The 21,979-nt window shown below is 46.2% G+C and overlaps 1 protein-coding gene across 1 annotated transcript in view; it reads left to right on the forward strand.

Moving 5' to 3' along the window:
- The first annotated feature begins 1,077 nt into the window (after window positions 1–1,077).
- SRP9 (signal recognition particle 9) overlaps window positions 1,078–21,979 on the forward strand; it is a 37,092-nt gene continuing 16,190 nt past the window's right edge. Inside the window, exon 1 of the mRNA XM_077485837.1 lies at window positions 1,078–1,244. Within this exon, the coding sequence (XP_077341963.1) occupies window positions 1,173–1,244 (72 nt within the window). The 5' untranslated portion in view covers window positions 1,078–1,172. The remainder of the gene's footprint in view (window positions 1,245–21,979) is intronic.

Consider the following 21,979-nt stretch of genomic DNA (forward strand, 5'->3'; position numbering starts at 1 on the left):
ATAAATCCCCCAGCAGTACCAATATGGAAAGAGGTGTTGTGGAATAGGGAATGTACAGCATGGCATATGGGATTGGGGAGTGTGGACAAAGGAACTTTCAGCATGGGGTACAGCGTGTACTAGCAGAATTATTTATGTATCCTAATAGGATGATCCAGGCCAATCAGACCTCTGTCAGTGGACCCACCAATGACTGCAGCAATAGCTCAGCCTGTTGGACCCCTGGAGAGATATTTGGCCCTTTAGTTAGGCTATGTCTCATTCAGACCTCCTAGCAGGACAGGAAGTGATGGAGATGCAAACAAAAACAAATGCACATTTTTAGTAAAGTGGAGCGGGTTAAGCCCCCGTTCACACCAGGTGCGACTTGACAGATCAAAAATCGCATAACAAGTCGCACCATATGGAACCGTTCAAATCAGTCCGATGTGAGTTGCAGCAACTTTGAAAAAGTTTTGTGCATTATTTTTGTGCGATTTCATGTGGGACGTGTGTGTTTATTTATATACGACTTCTGTGTGACATAAAGTCACACTGATCAGCTGCATTGAAATCACATGGAAGAAGTAGAGTGACCTCAAAGCTGCACCCGGTGTGATCCAGGGTTAAACCTTCATAAATGTTTTTATTGCTGTCTGCGTCTTCCTGTCCCAGAAATGGCTGCACTCCATTATTACTCAAAAGGAACAGGAAGTGAGGTAAAATTTCCCCAACGGGGTGCAGATATAAATAAACACAAACACATAAATGTATATAATAATGTATATATGACATTTTTTATTTATATTATGAAATTGATCTGTGCTCAGTATAAAGGATAGCTATATGGGGGAAGTGTCCAGGTAATCAGGGATCTTTTGCAGCTATAGTCTATATACAGTGTCAGCACCTCCAGCCCCCTTGTTCACATACAGCGCACTGTGCTATTCAATTACTGGTCGCTAGAGGGCGCACCTCACATCTCTTACCTCACAACGACGCTCCTTCCCACCACAGAGTCTTGCGCGCCCCGGAAGTGTTCGAGGCTCGACCTCGGTGGTCACTATCGATTGGACAGAGGTCAAAGCGTCAGCCAATGAGCTTCTCGGACGGTGTGGATGTGGAATGCTGATGTGTGTTCCCGGCTTCCGGCCTCCCAGTCATCCATCCACAGGGGAGAGAAGTGAGACACCATGCCGTACTACCGAGCCTGGGAGGAGTTCACCCGGGCCGCTGAGAAGCTCTACCAGGCTGATCCTATGAAGGTGAGCTCTGCGTTTCCATGGTAGCCAGCTAGCTGACTTATATCTTGGTGAGGTCGGGACTTCTATTTCTGTGCACTGACAGGCCACAGTGTGCTTTCTTTATCCGGGAGCACTACAACTCCCAGCATTTCTATCTATATCCTTGATAAGCTGCGGCTTCTATAGCTACACAGACAGGCTGGGCTTCCATAGCAGGCTTCAGTGTGACCTGTGTATCCAGAGGAACTACAACTCCCAGCAGCTTTTTGTGTTATCCTGGTGGGACTTGTAGTTCTCTATACTACAGGCTGTGCTAATCTTACAGGTTCCAGTATACCGTCTGTATCCAGACAGACTACAACTCCCAGCCTGCCTGTATATATCAGGTCCTGGGACTTGTAGTTCCCTATATTATGGGCTGTGCTGGGAGTTGTAGTCTCCGGATACACAAAGCATACTGGGCTTTGTAAGGGAGCACAGCCTGTATTATAGAGAACTACAAGTTCCAGGACATGATATACACAGGAATGCTGGGAGTTGTAGTGTTTTTGGGTAATCGGGTATACCTGGACTTGTGGTTCTCTATAATACAGGCTGTGCTCCCTTACAAAGCCAAGTATGCTTTGTGTATCCAGTGAGACTACAACACCCAGCATACATCAGGTCCTGGAACTTGGAGTTGTAGTCTCTCTGGATACACAAGGCATCTCCCAGCAGTCCCAGGACCAGATATACACAGGAAAACCTTGGAGTTGTAGTTTCTCTGTATAAGAGTATACTGGGACTTTTAGTTATCTATACTACAGGCTGCACTTCCCTTACATGTCCCAGGATCTGATATACACAGCCTCACCAGCTTCCAAAAGACAGAGACTACAACTCCCAGCATTCTTGGGTATAGCAGGTCCTTGGATTTGTAACGGAAGCACAGCCTGTAATATAGAGAACTAAAAGTCCCAGTATACCCAGTTTATCTAGAGGGACAACTCCCAGCATTCCTCTGTATATCATGTCCTGGGAGTTGTAGTTCTTTGTACTGCTCCCTTAAAAAGCCTACTATTCTTTATGCATCCAGTGAGACTACAACTCCCAGAGTACCTGTGTATATCAGGTCCTGGAACTTGGAGTTGTATTCTCTCTGGATACACGAGCCATATTGGGACTTGTAGCTCTGCCTACTAGAGTTGGTGTTTCCCTTACAAGCCCCAGTACAGTATGGGGGTTATTTACGAAAGGCAAATACACTTTGCACTGAAAGTGCAGTCGCTGTAAATCTGAGGGGTAGATTTGAAATGAGGGGAAGCTCTGCTGATTTTATCATCCAATCATGTGCAAGCTAAAATGCTGTTTTTATTTTCCTTGCATGTCCCCTTCGGATCGACAGTGACTGCACTTCCAAGTGCAATTTCAAGTGTACTTTGCACTTGTAGTCCAAAGTGGATTTTCCTTTTGGAAGTTGGTGAGGCTGGGACTTGTAGTTCTGTACATTGGCAGACATGGCTTCTATAGCAGGCTCCAGTATGACCTGTACATCCAGTGGCACTATAACTCCCAGCAGTTGTATGTCTGTGTTATAGTCTGGTTAGACTGGAACTTGTAGTTCTCCATACTGCAGGCTGTGCTTCCAATACAAACTCCAGTATGCCCTGTGTATCCAGAGGGACCAGAAATCCCAGCAACCCTGAATATATAATAACCTGGTTCTCTTCAGGGTGTGGTGGTCCGCACACAGAGCTTCTCGCCAAATTTTGAAAAAAAAAAGCCCTTTTATTCACATCAAATCATCTCCTGTACTGCAAGTTCCGCTTCTAGTGCAAGATTTGTTTAAAGTGGTTCTAAACCCCCCCCCCCCCCCGCTGCAGGTCTTCACTCCCCTCTTGCTGGTTTCACGGGCTGCACTGATAGCAGCAGGAGCCATTGTTGCTGCCAGTCAAAGCTTGTGAGGGGGTAGCAGGGGTTGAGCCTTGCTGTGAATGTCTATGGGTGCATAAAGCCCGGCTCAGGAGCAAGCCCACACAAATGCCCCCACAGCAGCCAGCTTGCTATGGGGGCACTCAGAGGGGACAGTGCCAGTGGGGAGCTCCAGAAGAGGAGGTAAGGGACTGCTCTGTGAAATAGCATGGTAAGTATAACATGTTTGTTAGCAACTATTGTTAAAAGAATGCCTGGTGATCCTACCATGAAAGCCCTCCATCAGGCACTTCCTGTTTGACAATGGTCATCCAGTTTTGCTGTTTCTTTGTCATGTGCACCCCTGCTGGAGTGTGCACCCCTGCCTGCTGTGCCAATACACACTGGTCAAACATGGTCTGATGTCATTCAGGGAGCCAGTCCAGAGCAGTTATGTGCAGCTGATGATGGAACTAGTCCATATAGACGGGAAGTAGCTGAAAGAGGCTGGAGGATAGGGGATAATTGTTTTGTTTTGCCTCTTAAACAAAAAAAATCTGTTTTTATGAAAAACACATTGCTTTAGCAAGCTGGTCATACACTGTACAGTCTGATCTTAGTTTCTGTGCAATCTCTTTAGATTTACCAAAACTTTATAACATGAGGATAAGTCTAAACCATACACTCAATTTGTATCCAGTCAAGCAGGCCCTCGTATTTCCTAGTTGATGGTAGAGCTGAAGGAGAGTGTACAGCGTATGCAATCAGGGGGTGCGAAGTGAAGCGGCACATCGTTTGTGCCTTTTTTTTTTTTTTTTTTTTTTTTTTTCTTTGGAACACAATAAACATTTGTGGGTGGGTATTGATAAGAATGAAAGTATAAGTTCACCTTTAGGAGCATGTTATGCCTATATTTAGGGTGTAACGTGTAACATTCTCCTATGCACCCGACTCCCACCACCAGCGATCCCAGCTTTGTGGAAGATCTACACAGACCCGCTGTCAACTTTTGAAAATGGAGCAGCTGTGCTGTTCAAAGACCTGTGAGTGAACTACCACTGTGGCAGATGTATTTGTAGTCTGAATGGGCTGTGAGTGTGCTGCTCAGCAGGCTCATAGTTTATTCAATCTTCCTCTAGTTTTGTAACTAAAACCCTGTATATGGATATGGGCACAAAGCTAGAGGAAGACTGCAGAAGCCTGACATTATACCCACGATCTGCTAATTATGTGTGCAATGCTCTGCAGGCTCCAGTAAATAAATGCACTTTTTTTTTTACCTGCAAAAATGTGTATTTTTATTTTTTGAAAGGTAAACTTATCCAGCAATGAACATTTACCTACCCTATTGCTGTTGTACTACATGTGAGCAGCGCTGTGTCCATGACTTTATTGGTTTACTTTAAAGTGCAGATTGTGCACAGAAGTGTAAAAGCACTTTTAGGTTAAATTCACGCCGGCGTCCTCCGTTTTTGTTTTATTTAAGCGCAGAGAACTTGATTTGAAAAATAACTTTATTATACCCAAATCATTCTCTCCTGTCTTTTTAAGTCCCAGTTCACACTGGTGCAATGTGGGAAACCCTTTGATTCAGTGCCAGTTCCCACATTGCACCTTAATCGCACACTGGTTTGCAATGACGGCTACAAACTGTTGGGGGTGTCAGTGTAAAGTTTAATGAGGCTCCCAGATCAGATCGCAGTGTGAACTGTGAAATGGTGCAGGAATCGGATCGCATAGGTATGAAAACCCATGCGATCTGATTCCAGTGCGGTCCAAAAAAGGGGTCCTGCACCATTTTGGTGAGAATGCAATGCAATTTCAGCCATACAGTTTGTTCGCATCGCACAGAGGAAGCATGTGATTCACACCGCATTGCTGTGCAGATCACATGCAATGTCTGTGATCGCACAACCCAGCCTCAAAATTATAGAGGGCTTCAAGTGCAGCTCCTGACATGGCCAGAAGGCTGCACAATAGCTGTGTGTTTTTGTGCATCAAGCTGCATTGTTTCAAGTTAGGCCGCCTGTTCAAAATCAATGCACCTTGGCAACCAAAAATTTCAGTCCTGCTGAATTTTTGGCACCATACACAGAACACATAGTGAAAAGAAAGTGAGAGTAGAAGAAGCCCTTATCATTGGTGTCGGTGGCAGTAATATTAAAACCCCAGCGTCAGTGCCGGTGGATTCGTTAAGACCCCCCCGCGTCGGTGCCGGTGGATTCGTTAAGACCCCCCCGCGTCGGCGTCGGTGCCGGTGGATTCGTTAAGACCCCCCCAGCGTTGGTGCCGGTGGATTCGTTAAGACCCCCCCAGCGTTGGTGCCGGTGGATTCGTTAAGACCCCCCCAGCGTTGGTGCCGGTGGATTCGTTAAGACCCCCCCCAGCGTTGGTGCCGGTGGATTCGTTAAGACCCCCCCCAGCGTTGGTGCCGGTGGATTCGTTAAGACCCCCCCCAGCGTTGGTGCCGGTGGATTCGTTAAGACCCCCCCCCAGCGTTGGTGCCGGTGGATTCGTTAAGACCCCCCCCCAGCGTTGGTGCCGGTGGATTCGTTAAGACCCCCCCCCCAGCGTTGGTGCCGGTGGATTCGTTAAGACCCCCCCCCCCAGCGTTGGTGCCGGTGGATTCGTTAAGACCCCCCCCCCCCCCCCCCCCGCGTTGGTGCCGGTGGATTCGTTAAGACCCCCCCCCCCCCGCGTTGGTGCCGGTGGATTCGTTAAGACCCCCCCCCCCAGCGTTGGTGCCGGTGGATTCGTTAAGACCCCCCCCCCCAGCGTTGGTGCCGGTGGATTCGTTAAGACCCCCCCCCCCCCAGCGTTGGTGCCGGTGGATTCGTTAAGACCCCCCCCCCCCCCCAGCGTTGGTGCCGGTGGATTCGTTAAGACCCCCCCCCCAGCGTTGGTGCCGGTGGATTCGTTAAGACCCCCCCCCCCAGCGTTGGTGCCGGTGGATTCGTTAAGACCCCCCCCCCCCCCAGCGTTGGTGCCGGTGGATTCGTTAAGACCCCCCCCCCCCCCAGCGTTGGTGCCGGTGGATTCGTTAAGACCCCCCCCCCCCCCCCAGCGTTGGTGCCGGTGGATTCGTTAAGACCCCCCCCCCCCCCCAGCGTTGGTGCCGGTGGATTCGTTAAGACCCCCCCCCAGCGTTGGTGCCGGTGGATTCGTTAAGACCCCCCCCCCCCCCCCCCCCCAGCGTTGGTGCCGGTGGATTCGTTAAGACCCCCCCCCCCCCCCCCCCCAGCGTTGGTGCCGGTGGATTCGTTAAGACCCCCCCCCCCCCCCCCCCCCAGCGTTGGTGCCGGTGGATTCGTTAAGACCCCCCCCCCCCCCCCCAGCGTTGGTGCCGGTGGATTCGTTAAGACCCCCCCCCCCCCCCCCAGCGTTGGTGCCGGTGGATTCGTTAAGACCCCCCCCCCAGCGTTGGTGCCGGTGGATTCGTTAAGACCCCCCCCCAGCGTTGGTGCCGGTGGATTCGTTAAGACCCCCCCCCCAGCGTTGGTGCCGGTGGATTCGTTAAGACCCCCCCCCAGCGTTGGTGCCGGTGGATTCGTTAAGACCCCCCCAGCGTTGGTGCCGGTGGATTCGTTAAGACCCCCCCCCCCCCCAGCGTTGGATTCGTTAAGACCCCCCCCCAGCGTTGGATTCGTTAAGACCCCCCCCCAGCGTTGGATTCGTTAAGACCCCCCCCAGCGTTGGATTCGTTAAGACCCCCCCCCCCCAGCGTTGGATTCGTTAAGACCCCCCCCCCCCCAGCGTTGGATTCGTTAAGACCCCCCCCCCCCCCCCAGCGTTGGATTCGTTAAGACCCCCCCCCCCCCCAGCGTTGGATTCGTTAAGACCCCCCCCCCCCCCCCAGCGTTGGATTCGTTAAGACCCCCCCCCCCCCACAGCGTTGGTGCAGTTGGATGAGTGGCCATGAATAGCTGCAAGAACTGTAAACCTCACGTTGTTTTTAATGGGGTATCTAATCGCTGGAAACCGGAACTGGATTGAACGTAAAAAATAGTGGTGCCTGTGAGACTTTAGGTTTGTACAATACAGAGGGCCCCTGAGGTTGCAGTGCAGCCTCCACATATTTGTGTTAAAAACTAAGGTTTCAGTTTACAACACTTGCGAATAGTATAATCTGTGTGCGTTTTTCCTCGGATATAATCCTTTATCATATATAGAGTTGCACCAATACTGATTATTTGCACAAGTAGAAATGTTCTGATACCTGAAACCAATACCTTTTTTGTGGTGCGATTTAAACCCATACAAAATGAATGGGCACATATTGCGATATGAACAGGAATGCAATAGAAAGACAGGGAAGTGCCATCTAATGGTAGCAATAGCCAAACAGTTTATTAACCACTTGCCGCCCGCCCTATAACAAAAGCACGGCGGCATAGTGCTTTTAATATCCTGACCGGACGTGATCAGGATATTAAGCAGCTGCGCGCCCCCCGGGGGCACGCATCGCAGCGATCGTTGTTGCGGGGTGTCAGTCTGACACCCCGCAACTACAATCTCGGTAAAGAGTCTCCAATGGAGACTCTTTACCACGTGATCAGCCGTGTCCAATCGCGGCTGATCACAGTGTAAATAGGAAGAGCCGGCGATCGGCTTTTCCTCACTCGTGTCTGTCAGACGCGAGTAGAGCAGAGCCGATCGGCTGCTCCTCTGACGGGGGGGGGGCTCTGTGCTGATTGATTGTCAGCACAGCCCCCCCCCCCCGAGGATGCTCACACTGGACCACCAGGGGATGCCCAGAACCAGGGATGCCAGCCAGTGCCCATAATGGATGCCAATCAGTGCCCACAATGTGTAAAAATCCCAGAGGCGATCAAATACCACCAAAAGAAAGCTCTATTTGTGGGAACAAAATGATAAAAATTTAATTTGGGTACAATGTAACATGACCGCGCAATTGTCATTCAAAGTGCAACAGCGCTGAAAGCTCAAAATTGGTCTGGGCAGGAAGGTGTATAAGTGCCCTGTATTGAAGTGGTTAAAACATGTATTAACAACTCGCATATTCAATAGTATTTTTATAACAGCTTACCTGTAAAATCCTTTTCTTGGAGTACATCATGGGACACAGAGCCTTAAGTAATTACTTAATGGATTATGGGTCACCTTCAGGTGATGGACACTGGTATACCCAATCCATGAAGTTCACTCCCTATATAACTCCTCCTTCCAGGAGCACATCAGTTTTTGTAGCAAAACAATATACAGTACTTAAATCCCCAAAAAGAGAGGCGGGACCTCTGTGTCCTATGATGTACTTTAAGAAACGGATTTTACAGGCAAGCTGTTATAAAAATCCTAATTTCTTTATCATCATGGGACACGGAGCCTTAAGTAATTACTTAATGGGACGTCCCATAGCAATGCTACTTGAGTGGAGGGAGACACAACCCAGAGGGGACCCCCCAGACTTGAGGACCTATACTGCTGCCTGCTGCACACTGCGCTCAAAGGTGATATCCTCATACCTCCTTACATCCTATTGATAAAATTTGGTGAATGTATGTACTGAAGACCAAGTTGCGGCCTTGCAGATCTGAGCCATGGAGGCCTGGTGACGCACTGCCCAAGAAGCACTAACCGCCCTAGTAGAGTGCGCCTTAACTTGAAAAGGAAGAATCTTACCCCTTAAATTATAAGTTTGAATTATAACTTGTCAAATCCACTTAGGACAGGCAGCATCAAAATCCACTGTCTTTCTTAGGACCCTGTGGCAGAATAAATAAGACATCAGTCTTTTGAATCTGAGAAGTTGTCTTTAAATAGATTTTCACTGCCCTCACCACATAAAGACTATGTAGTGACTTTTCTTCCCTGGAACATGGTTTTGGAAAAAACAATGGCAGCGCAATATCTTGGTTCAGGTGAAAACCTGAAACCACTTTTGTCAAAAAGTCTGGATGAGGGCATAATGCCACTCTGTTCTCATGAATAATCAAATATGGCTCTTTATAAGAAAGAGCAGCCAATTCTGAAACCCTCCTTGCTGAGGATATAGCAACCAAAATACCAACTTTGTCAGAAGGGCTAAGGGAATATGTTGTATCGGTTCAAGTGGCTGTTCTTGTAACACAGACAAAACTAAGTTCAATTACCAAGGGTTCAAGGGAGGTTTGACTGGCGGATTAAGCAGCATCACAGCTTGCATAAACACAAAACCCCGGACTATAGAATGAGTAGCAAGTAATAAGGTAGCTATAGCTGAGACTTGGCCCTTAATAGTACTCAAAGCCTATTTCATCTCTACCCCTAATTGTAGAAAGGCAAGAATACTGGCTATGATGTATCTCCAAGGGTGCCAACCCTTGGATTCATACCAGGAAACAAGCCCTCCAGACTCTATACTATATAGTTCTGTACGCTGGCTTCCTTGCATTAATCAGGGTAGAGATAACTGACCCGGAAAGCCCACCTTTCTTCAGAATGTGGGTTTCAATAGCCAAGCCATTCATTTTAGAGACAGTAAGGTAGGATGGAATATCAGTCTCTGAGAGCAGATCTGGCTGTAGTGGGAGGGACCATGGCCCTCCACTGCCATCTTTATGATTTTTGCATACCATGACCTTCTGGGCCATGCTGGTGCTACCAGAATTACTGGCTTTCTTTCCAGTTTGATCCTGCAAAGAAGTCGAGGCAGCAACTGAATAGGGGGAAATGCATAGATCAGTGAAAACTGATCCCACTGGGTCACTAACACATATGTTCCACATGCGAGTGGATCCCTTGTTCTGGCCACAAAGTTAACTGACTTCATGTTGAATCTGGACGCTAGAAGATCTACGTCCGGAGCCCCCCATCTTTGGCAAATAGCCCAAAATATGTCAGAGTGAAGAGACCATTCCCCCTGGAATAACTGCTGGCGACTCAAGTAGTCCAGATAAAATGTATGTCAAGGGTGCTCAGAATGTCAGGACCAGGCAGATGGTGTCTTTATTGGAAGGATGAAATGGTCTTCAAACGCTTAGGGCCGCACTCAAAGAGGGAAGCAATCTCTAACGCGTCCCATTTTGATGACATATTTCCTGTTTGCGGTCCATGCTAGTTGTCGTCCCCTTCCACTGACGCCATTTCCGGGATTCATGCTCCACGCTGACTCAGGCGGCGCGATTGCTTCATCAGTGTTCCCAGAGCCTGGAGTGTTCACCTGCTAGTTATCCTGGGACCTTCTGCTGCTGCATATCATCACCCATGGAAAGCTGTGATGATACACTGGGACCTCCTGATGCCGGATCACCTGCTTCATACATCCATGTTATGTCTCTTCTTATCCTTGATTCTGTAAGTGTTTTTAATCTTGTTTGGGGATATTAAAAGTTTTAATTCTGCACTTAGAGGCGCCTTTTTTCTTTCATCTGACTCAAGTAGTCCGCCTGCCAATTCTCTACTCCCTGAATGAAGACTGCCGATGGGGACGGAACATTCCTTTCTGCCCAAGTTAGAATATGGTTCACCTCTCTGTGCTGAGAGACTCTTGGTGCCCCCTTGGTGATTGATATAGGCCACAGTTGTGGCATTGTCAGATTGGATCCTGACAGGACAATCCCGTAACCTGGAAGTCCAGGCCTTTAGTGCCAGGCGCACTGCCCGAATCTCTAGGATATTGATGGGGAAGGTTCTTTCAGCTCTTAACCACTGTCCCTGGACAGTTGTCTTTTCTAGTACTGCTCCCCAGCCTGAGGCTGGCATCTGTCGTTATCACTTTCCAGGTAACTGGTCTGAAGTATTTTCCTTTCAGCATATTCTGGGTTAGTAACCACCAACTGAGGCTTTGGGACACCTTTTGGGGACAGCAGCATTGGCAAATCTAACGCTTGAATCGTCTTGTTCCATGTAGACAGGATACTGTTTTGCAACAGTCTTGAATGGAACTGGGCATAGGGAACTGCGTCAAATGAAGCCACCATGGTTCCTAGCAACCTCATGCAAAGGCAATTGGAGAGATGGCCCTTTTGACCTGACAATCCACACCAGCTCTCTTATGGAGTTGATCTTGGAGGCAAGAACGCCTTTTCGTGGGCTGTGTCTATGATCAGAACCAAGTACTCCAGCCTTTTTAGCGGTATTAAGGAAGATTTCTCTAGGTTGAGAATCCATCCACACTTTCCAGAAAACTGGTTGTAATGCGTACACTTTTCTCCAAACAAGCCACTGACCGGTCTACTAGCAATAGATCATCTAGGTATGCCAAGACTGTTATGCCCTGTGCCCTTAACCTGGCTAGAGGTGGGGCCAGGACTTTTGTAAACACCCAGGGTGCTGTAGCTAGCCTGAAGGGCAGAGCTACAAATGGGAAATGCTGCTGTTCTAACTCGAGCCGCAGAACCCTTTGGTGAGCGGGAAATATAGGAACATGCAGATCTGCATCCCTGATGTTGATAGATGTCAGAAGTTCTCTTCCTTTGTAGGACAAACTGCTGACCTGATCGTCTCCATGTGAAAGGAGCAGATCTTCAGGAACTGATTTTAGATTTTTTTTATTTTATTTTTTTTAGATCTAGAATGGGTCTGGCCTCTCCATTTGGTTTTGGTACCATAAAGAGATTTAAATAAAACCCCAAACCTTGCTCTTTTGTGGGGATCTATATCATCACCCCTTGAGATATTAATCGATCTAGTGCCTGAAACAGAAATTGTCTTTTCTCTGGATCTTTGGGAACGCTTGACCTCAGGAAACAAGATGGTGGAAAGTCCCGAAATTCCAGCTTGTACTCCAGCATTACAGTGGAGATGACCCATCTGTCCTGAATTTCCTCTTGCCAGACTTCTGAAAACTGCAGAAGTCTCCCCCCACCCCCCCTCTACATGAGGCTTTAGGATTCTGCATTGCAGGTTTCCAGCCCCAGGATGACTTTTGAGCCTGGGACTGACCCTGAAGTCTGACAGTGGAGGCCGTCGCCACCGCCTAGAGGAGGAAGCCCCTGGTACAGGAGAGAGAGCCTGTTTAAATGAAGGGCGTTTATACTTTTGACTGGAGTACTTTTTCCCACTACAAATTGTTTGGATATGTTTGTCCAAATCTTCCCCAAATAGCCGCTCCCCATGAAAAGGGAACCCAGTTAGGAGGTTTTTACATGGTGTTTCAGCTGATTAATTTTTTACTTTTTAAACTACAGGATTCTACGCTTATGTACTAGCATAAGCGTAAGGCGGAAATCCTGGGGAATTGAATCGTTAATGGCATCTATGACGAAGCATAATGCTTTTGGTAGTTCAGACAATTCCCGGGCTTGTTGTGCAGTAACCTCCTTTAAGGTCCCTTTTAAATTGGTCCTTTAGGGATTGACAGAAGCCTATTGCAGCAACTGCAGGCTGAGTAATGGCAACTGCCAAGAAAAAAGCAGACTTTGACAGAAATTCCAACCTTTTATCTGTTGGATCCTTAAGCAATTGTGCATTGCTTACTAGACAAGTTAGGCTTTTATCCACACTGGAAATCGCAGCGTCAACTGCTGGTACTTTCCATTTTTTGGTGAATTCTATGGGATACAGAACTCAAAATCTCTTTTGGAGGGAGGAAATGCTTATCCGGGTGATCCCATTCAGCAAAAATAAGCTGTTCTAGTAATGCATGGACAAAAAACGCATGCAAAGGCTGTGAAGGTTTTAAGGAACCCAAGGAAGAAACCGAGCTTTCTGGAGACTCCATTAGGGGTAGTGTGCAAGTAGAACAAACCATCTCCGTAAGATTGTGAGGCTAAAAAAGGTTCATCTCCCATTGTTTCCTCCACAGAGGAATCATCTGTTTGTTTTTTCCCTCCTGATCGCCTGAGGGTAACACCTCATCCTATACCCACTGTTCCCCCTTTGAATGGAGGATGCGATTAAAGCCGCTAATCTTCCCTCCAGACCCTGCAGGGTGGAGGAAAGGACATCTTCAGTCACGTATACAGGGGCTGAGATGTGAGAAGTAGTTGCACCATCAATTTGTTCCAATGGCTCACCCTGGCTTGGAAATGCGACTGGAGATCCTAACGCCTGGGGGTGAAACCTTTTGGTACCTTTTTGGTCTTTGTGGTGTGTCTATTTTATTTTTTGGCAGGCATAGTCCTAAGCACAAAAACGGAGGCACTATTAATTTGCAATTAATCGCTGAACATGACGGTAAAGCCGCTATTAAGTTCAACCTAGTGCTGGGGAAAAGTCTTTCCTGTATCAGGAAATGCCAGCTCCTGTGTGCAGACTGCTTGCTACCTCCTCAACCAAGGAAAGACTATCCCAGTTGTATCTTTATTATCCTTGCCTACTGTGCGTCCTCGTGGACGTTGCACGGTGCTGCACCTAGGCCCTGCCCCCTCCATAAATCGGCCTCCCTGTCATTTTTGAAAATGTTCCCGCGCTTGTACGTGGGCGGATTTCAGGTCTTCAGGTCCAACGTGAGGGGGGGGGGGGGGGGAGAGAGAGAGGCAGAGCCCTGTCACCAGCAGCAAAAGGGAAAAAAAGCACAATAACAGTCTGAGCAATAACTTTGGGACCTCCGCGGTGGAGGGGGTGGGTAATACAAGGGAGGTACACCGCTGGTGTTCGCCTAACCCTCCAGTCCATTCAGGGGGGAGAAAAAAAGCATTTGGCAGACCTCTTACCTGAAAAATGCTGCTGTGGCCACACACAGACTGACTGAGCTATACAGTAGACAACAGATTAAGGCATGTGCATAGACTCCCTCTAGTGGAGAATTAAGGCATGACAACGTTTTTTACCCTTTAAAGTGATTGTAAACCCTTACAACCAACTTTGACCTACAGGTAAGCCTAGATTAAGGCTTACCTGTAGGTCCAAGAAATATCTCCTAAACCTATATGGTTTAGGAGATATATTTACCCGTAGCCAGCGGCTCGCAGGCGCACTGGGCAGGCCGCAGATTGCGGCGATATGCCGCGAGTGTCGGCTCCCGTGCGCAGGAGTGACGTCATCACGGCTCCGGCGAATCACAGCGCCGGAGCCGCGAGACCCGGAAGTCGCTCCAGGATCCATGGCAGCGGCGAAGAGGAAGACAGACGACCGCTTCGGTTGCTTCATTCTTGGGTAAGTTCATAATGAGCTAGTATGCTATGCATGCTAGCTCATGCCTTTGCCTTACAGGGTGTGCTTTTTAAAAAAAAATAAACATTTTGCCTTTACTTCCTCTTTAAAGAAGAAAGCATAGGTGGACTTTTTAGTTCCTAAGTTTATTCCCTTACCTTATCCGCGCCAAATTAAAAGACAATGCAACCTTCACCCATCACTGCGGGCTGCGTTTAGCAAACCTTCAAGGACCAGGTCTCTTTATATCTGGGTTCCACTCCCATGGACCTGTAAAAGCACCCCATCAAGAAAGCTTTAGGTAATGTAGCATGACCTAAGCCCTGGGTCCAGCCCTACAAAGACGCGTTGCAGGCAAAACCGCGTGCTTCGGATATGAGGCCCATGTACCATCCACTTTGGTCTCAGTGGCGCTTTGGATGGGTGAGGTCTATGGAGGCTATTTAAATACAGCATGGATCCCTCCTGTAGCTCCTCAGAGCACATGTTTACTTGTGACCAAAACCTTAGACACTGGCAAAAAAAATTGATGTGCTCCTGGAATGAGGAGGGGTTATATAGGGAGTGATTTTCCTGGTTTGGGTATACCAGTGTCTACTTGAAGGTGGCCCATAACCCATTAAGTAATTACTTAAAGCGGTTGTATAGTTATATATATAAATATATATATATATATATATATATATATATATATATATATATATATATATATATATATATATATATATATATATATATATATATTTATTTTTTTTTTTTTTACGTTTACCTACAGGTAAGCCTATAATAAGGCTTATCTGTAGGTCAAAAAAAAAAAAAAATCTCCTAAACGTATGTATTATTTATTTTTTTAGAGCATTTTAATCTTTGCCATGGTGTACTTTTTTGTAAAATGCAGCATCTAGAACGGCAGAAATTGAGGAGCGTGTGCAATAATTTTCCAATCTTTTAGATAAATTTGTTCTTGGTTCTGATTTTAGCTGTATGGTTGGCACTCTCCTTTAAAGCGGGAGTCCACCGGGACTCCGCGTTTTTTTTTTTTTTTTTTTTTTTTTTTTTTTTTTAAAAGCCAGCAGCTACAAATACTGCAGCTGCTGACTTTTAAAATAGTGACACTTACCTGTCCAGCGCGCCCGCGATGTCGGCACCCGAAGCCGATCGCTAGGTCGTCTGTCGGGTCCTGCCGCCGCCATCTTGGGTATGGGAATCAGGAAATGGAGCCTTTCGGCTTCATTTCCCGGTTCCCTACTGCGCATGCGCGAATTGCGCTGCGCAATAAGGACGCTCCCCGCTGCCTCTGGGAGCTGTGTGTTTCCCAGCAGGCAGCGGGGCACTTGCGGGAAGGGGCGGGCACTTGCGGAAAGGGGCGTAAGTTACGCCCCTTTCCGCAGAGAGCTGTCCCGGAAGTGGGTGCAGTTACCTGGATTATCCAGGTAACTGCACCCCCCTCCCCCCTGAAAGGTGCCGATTGTGGCACCGGAGGGGGGGAGGGTTCCGATGAGCGGAAGGTCCACTTTAGGGTGGACCTCCGCTTTAACTGGTTCTGTTGAGTCTAAAGCTGGATACATACTAGGGTTGCACCAATACCGTTTATTTAATTGGTGAGTACGATACCTTCAGCCGATGGCAAGTACCATTGTGGTGAAATTTTGTGTCCATACAAAGCAAATGGGCTCAAAGAATCGCATGTGATTTGAATAGGAATGAGGTGTGACTCCTGTCCAAATTTTCAAGCAATTTCACGCACCGCTTTTTTGTGTGTTTGTGAACCCAGTATAGAAAGGGAAGCACCATCTAGTGCAGCAATGAGCAGTTTATTAAAAATGTTATAACTTTCATTAAAAAGTACATACAGCATCTCTCACAAAAGTGAGTACACCCCTCATTTTTTTTTGTAAATATTTTATTATATCTTTTCATGTGACAATACTGAAGAAATTACACTTTCCTACAATGTAAAGTGGCAACCTGTCCCCTGGGACAGGCCCTGGGTCCCAAACACTTTTTATGACAATAACTTGCATATAAGCCTTTAAAATTATCACTTTTGATTTTTCATGTTTGTGTCCCATTGACTGCAACTGTGTTCGTCCATATTTTTGGCCTGTTCGCAAGTTCTGGCGCGAACCGAAACGGGAGGTATTCGGCTCATCCTTACTGCTGAGCTATTATGGGATTGGAAAGGCCACAGAAAAGGAGGCAGCAGAACACAAGGCTAATCTTACTGTACATTATTTTTAGACTGATTAAAATGATCCGGTTGCTATGGAGACCCAAGCATATATGACTATGAACCCTGCAAGGCTTACAGTAAATTGATAGTGCTCAGTAGTCGGAGGGTTAAATGGCTTCTAGGTCCCAACCTTCTGTAAACTTTGCTTCAAGCTGGGTAAATCATGTTTTTAATGCCTGGTAAAAAAAAAAAAAAAAAAGTCAGCATATTTTTAAAATGGTTGTTAAAAATAACCCAGAATCTTTCAGAAGAGCTTCTGATGTGGAATCTGTCACCTTTACACCCTGAGAAATATTTGTGGCTCTGTCCAACCTGGTCAGATCTGCTCATGACATGCTGATGAGTGTCTACACAGGTCCCTGAACTTTGAATTCTTACACATGGGTTTGATTGTTAGAGACGTGGGATCACTGTGTAGAAAGTAGTTTTATTTTCTATTAAAACTGTCAGTAGTTTTTAGGTTTTTTTTTTTTTGTTTTGTTTTTTATGTAGATGCATATTTTACTTGTACAAATGGTTTTATTAGTAATCAGTTAAACAGAACAGCTCATCACATCTATGGTCACATAGGAGATAAAAATAAAATACCATGAGCAAAAGGAAGACAAATAAAAAGTGTGCATTGATATGTTCAGGTCCATAAGTTGGAATGATTGGGAGATGAGCATGCCCCCCCCCCCCGAGCTACAGTAAGGGGGGTAAAAAAAAGGAAGGCGTAGGGGGGTGACAGACTAAACTATAGTCAGTTTAGTTGCAGTAAACGGATGCATCGCCAGCTGGCGTTCTGGACAAAGTTGTCCTATAATTGGTTTACATAGGAGAGCCTCATATGGGTACCTCTTCAGATTGTTATGAAATAAGGTGCGGCATAGACTCTGACCCATAATCTGCATGCTCTTGGACATGTCCACCAGATGTGTGACATGGTACCTTCTTGAGAGCATCCCCTGAAGCAAAGAGGAGAATAGGTTAGAATGAAACAAGCCAATCTAGCCGTGGTATAATACCATCTGTATAGTTTTTTTTTTTTTTTTTTTTTATGCATTCTCCAAAATGAGAATTTTTGGAGCATTTGGACAGAGCGATGGTCATGACCTGCCAGTCCTCCGGGTTTCAGCTGCCTCCCCAGTACGGCCTCCCACTGGAGGTGGTAAGGGTTGGTGTGTGTGTGTGTGTGTGTGTGTGTGTGTGTGTGTGTGTGTGTGTTTTTTTTTTTTTTTTTTTTTTTTTAAGGCAATGATTGATTGCTGTGTAGATTAAAGAAATTAAGCCCAAAGATTGAGGCCGGGGTCTACAAAGGCTTTCAAAAGGGGTCAAAATGTATGGAGTAGGTCAGGACTTGCTGAGCTGTTGTAGAAAGTGGCAAAGCTGTAGGTAGCTGTAATGTTCACAGAGTGGAATATCGTGTGAGGAATGCAGTGCATCAAATGCAACTGTCCTAGTGGGGTTGTATAAAGAATGGATATTAACAAAACCGTTGTTAACCCACAACAGTTCTCTTGGTGGACTATCACGGCCTGGTGGAATCAAAGGGCAATGGATGAGGAGACTTGAGGGAAGATGAGGAGAATTCAGGCCTGCCGAGTATTTAATAGAGTCCCACAAGCAGAGGGAATGTGCCAGGCAAGGCCCAAGCTTGTCGGGATGTTTGTGAGGGAACCAGGGTAGGGAGGCAACCAGAATCTCGGATAAGCGTCAACTAAATCCATTGTGGCCCATAACGCCTTTTATTGTTGCTCATGGAGGTGAGATAAGGGGCTATGTTTGCTGCTGTATAGTAGGCTTGGAGATTTGTAACAAAGAGGCCACAGTTGATCTTGCGGTCATATAGAACCTGTTTGATTCTGGGTCTAGTGGAACCCCAGACAAATTCCAGGATTTTACGTTGATGAACGTGCAGAATGTGTAGGAACCAGGACTGGCAAGACGTGAAAAAGGTACAGCAGTTTTGGGATATTAATCATGCGGATCGCCACAATCCTGCCGAACCAGGATAATGGGAGATGGGACCAGGAGGACGGCATGTCCGATTAGCTTCCTAAACATAGGGGGGAAATTGGCCTGGTAGAGTCCCTTGTACATCGGAGTGAGCCTAATCTCCAGGTAAGGCAGAAAAGTGAGCCATTGAAATGAGAAAGCATTTTCAAGGGTGGAAGATTATGAGACAGTTTTCAATTTGGTAGGGTTAACGGATGATCCTGAAAATAACACAAAGGTATCCAGGGGGGAGAATGCACTAGGCAAGGCAATGCTGGGGTTAAAGACATCAGGATATCGTCCGCAAATTATATCTTATGAGAAGTACCTGCTGTATCGCCTCCGCTAAGGGTTCAAATGCTAGAATAAATAGAAGTGGTGAGAGTGGGCAGCCTTTCCTGGTGGGGGGGAAAAAAGAGGCAATTCAAAACCGTAGTACTTGGCCTGGAGAGAGTCATATAATGCCGAGATACAGCTCAAAAATTTGGTGCCAAAACCATAGTGGCGGAGTACCATCATCAAGTAAGGCCAGGACAAGGTGTCAAAGGCTTTAGCCATGTCAAGGGATAAGAACATAGTCGCCAAGGATCTGTTATGTACTATATGTTTGATTTGAAACGGCCGTCTAATGGTGTCTCCTCCCTATCTTCTCGGGATGAAGCCCACCTGATCCTTTTTAATCAGTATTCAAGTAAAATAAGACTAAGCCCCTGTACACACGGTCGGAGATTTTGGCAACCAAATCCGTCGGATTTTGCCCGTCGGATCTTGTCCGAAACTGTTGCATACACACGGTCGGATTAGTTTTCAAAATCCGATCATTCAGAACGTGATGACGTAATTTCGTTACGATGGGACTACGTTCAGGCTAGTAGCCAATAGCTTTGATGTAGGAATTTGATCTGAGCATGCGTGGCACTTGGTCCGATCAAAATTCTCTACACATGATCGGAGTATGTCCGATCGAACCAGTTGGTCGGGAAATATTTCCAACATGTTGGAAAATTGGGTCCGACGGATATTCAGACGGAATCAGTCCGATGCATACCACACACAGTCGGATTATCCGACAACGCAGTCCGATAGGACACATTCCGACGGATTCTCCGACCGTATGTACAAGGGCTTATACATATGGGTACAAAGAGGTCCCTCATTCTCCAAGGGCTGCCATCTCCAAACGGTGCCTTCCAGAAAGAGCAAGCTAAGAAACTAGCACAACAAATGCAGGCCGTTAGATGATTAATTGCAAAGTGTAAAACAAACCTGAGCAAAAAGGCTCTATAACAGACTAAACTGGGATGGAAAATATCTATTCAATCACATACACCACCGGTTGAAGACTGGGGGTGACTGTCATCCAACCCTTATATAAAAAATAAAAAAATAAAAAAATTGTGGGCCTCCCATAAGGGGCAGCCAGCCTATATTAGATGAACAGTCTCGTCCAAATACCTACCCCCACCCACCACACAGTAGTCAAACTTTTGAAGCGACTAGGGCAACAGATGACTAGATGATAGAAAAAGGCAACAATAATACCCAAAACTAGGAGCCTCAGGGCATTGAGTATTGTAGGTCACCATTCCCAAGGCTGCCATCTCACAGGTGGGGTGGCCCTTAATTGGGCAGCAATCTCAGTCCCAAATCTGGGTTCGGAGTGAGGGGTCATATGGGTAGGGGACAACGCCCGAGAGTTCAGTCCATTTCCATGAGGGTACAGGAACGGTGGGTGGGTGGCGCCAGGCACCACACATATGAGTCCAGCAGAGGACGGTGTCAATTGCACCCATCCAGCCCCAGCAGATTACCGGGTAGTAGTAATGTATGGAAGTCGGGAAAATGAGGCCACTACCGTCAGTGTGATTAATTATTTTTAATCATTGCACTTCTTCACCTGTCATTGATCACTTTCTCATGTATACGTATACTGAGTGTGTATAGATGGATAGGGAGAACACATCCCCTCGCCCCTGTAAAAAATATCAGGTTTCTGTGATCTAAAAAAAATAAATAAAATTTAGACAAAGGTAAATCATTTCAGAGCTTTTTAATGTGACCTATAAACTGTACAACTCAGCTGACCAACAAACTGAATTTATTTTAGGTGGAGAAGTAAAACTAAAATAATATGGCTGCATAAGTTAAGTGTGCATACTTAACTAATACTTTGTTGAAGCACCTTTTTTGATTTTATTACAGCGCTCAGTCTTTTTGGGTATGAGTGTCAGCATGGCGCATCTTGACTTGGCAATATTTGAGCACTCTTCTTTGCAAACACACTCCAAATCTGTCAGATTGAGAGGTCATCTCCTGTGCGGATCACCCCACAGAGTTTCAATCGGATTCAGGTCTGGGCTCTGGCTGGGCCATTCCAAAACATTAATCATCTTCTGGTGAAAACCATTCCTTTGTTGATTTGGATGTATGCTTTGGGTTGTTGTCACGCTGAAAGAAGTTTCTCTGCATGTTCTGCTTTCTAACAGAAGCCTGAAGGTTTTGTTGCCAATATTGACTGGTATTTGGAACTGTTCATAATTCCCTCCTACCTTGACTAAGCTGAAGAAAAACAGCCCCAAAGCATGATGCTGCCACCACCATGCTTCACGGTGGGTATGGTGTTCCTTTGGTGATGTGCAGTGTTTTTGCGCCAAACATATTTTGGAATTATGACCAAAAATTTCAATCTTGCATTCATCAGACTAACACATTTTCCCACATGGTTTTTGAGAGACTTCAGGTCTGTTTTTGCAAAATTTAACCGGGCTTGGATGGTTTTTCTTAAAAGGCTTCTGTCTTGCCACTCTACCCCATACTGCAGACATATGAAGAGTACAGAAGATTGTTGTCACATGTACCACACAGCCAGTACTTTCCAGATACTCCTGAAGCTCCTTTAATATTGCTGTCGGCCTCTTGGCAGCCTCCCTGACCAGGTTTCTTCTCTTTTCATCAATTTTGGAGGGACGTCCAGTTCTTGGTAATGTCACTGTTGTAACATTATATTTTCTCCACTTGATGAGGATGGTCTTCACTGTGAGCCATGGTATATCTAATGCCTTGGAAGTTCTTTTCTACCCTTCTCCTTACTGATGCCTTTTAACAGTGATATTCCTCTGATGCTTTGGAAGCTCTTTGCAGACCATGGCTTTTGCTGTAGGATTCGACTAAGAAAATGTCAGGAAAGACCTAGAACTGCTGAACTTTATTTATTTGGTATTAATCCAAGGCACTTTAAATTATGGCAGGTATGTACTCCTAATTAACATGAGCTTGAATGAGATTGCTTTAATTCTGAACACGGCTACATCCCCAGTTATAAGAGGTTGTGCACACTTATGCCCCCCCCCCCAAAAGATACCAGTTTGTTTTTCAATTGAGTTGTACAGTTTATAGGTTACATTAAAGGTGAAAAAAATTCTGAAATGATTTTTGTCTTTTTTTCTCATCGCAGAAACCTGACATTTGAACAGGGTTGTGTAGACTTTTTATATCCACTCTATATGTATTATGATGGGTATCAAAATAAAATTCATGGAGGTCCTTTTCATAAAATCTTCCAGTAGAGCAAACCTGTTTTCTACTGCTGTTCATTCTATTTACATAAGTCCCCCCCTTTACA

The sequence above is a fragment of the Lithobates pipiens genome, unplaced genomic scaffold (genome assembly GCF_037356315.1).
Source record: "Lithobates pipiens isolate NorthernLeopardFrog02 unplaced genomic scaffold, aLitPip1_a1.2 Scaffold_18, whole genome shotgun sequence".
Lineage (NCBI taxonomy): Eukaryota > Metazoa > Chordata > Amphibia > Anura > Ranidae > Lithobates > Lithobates pipiens.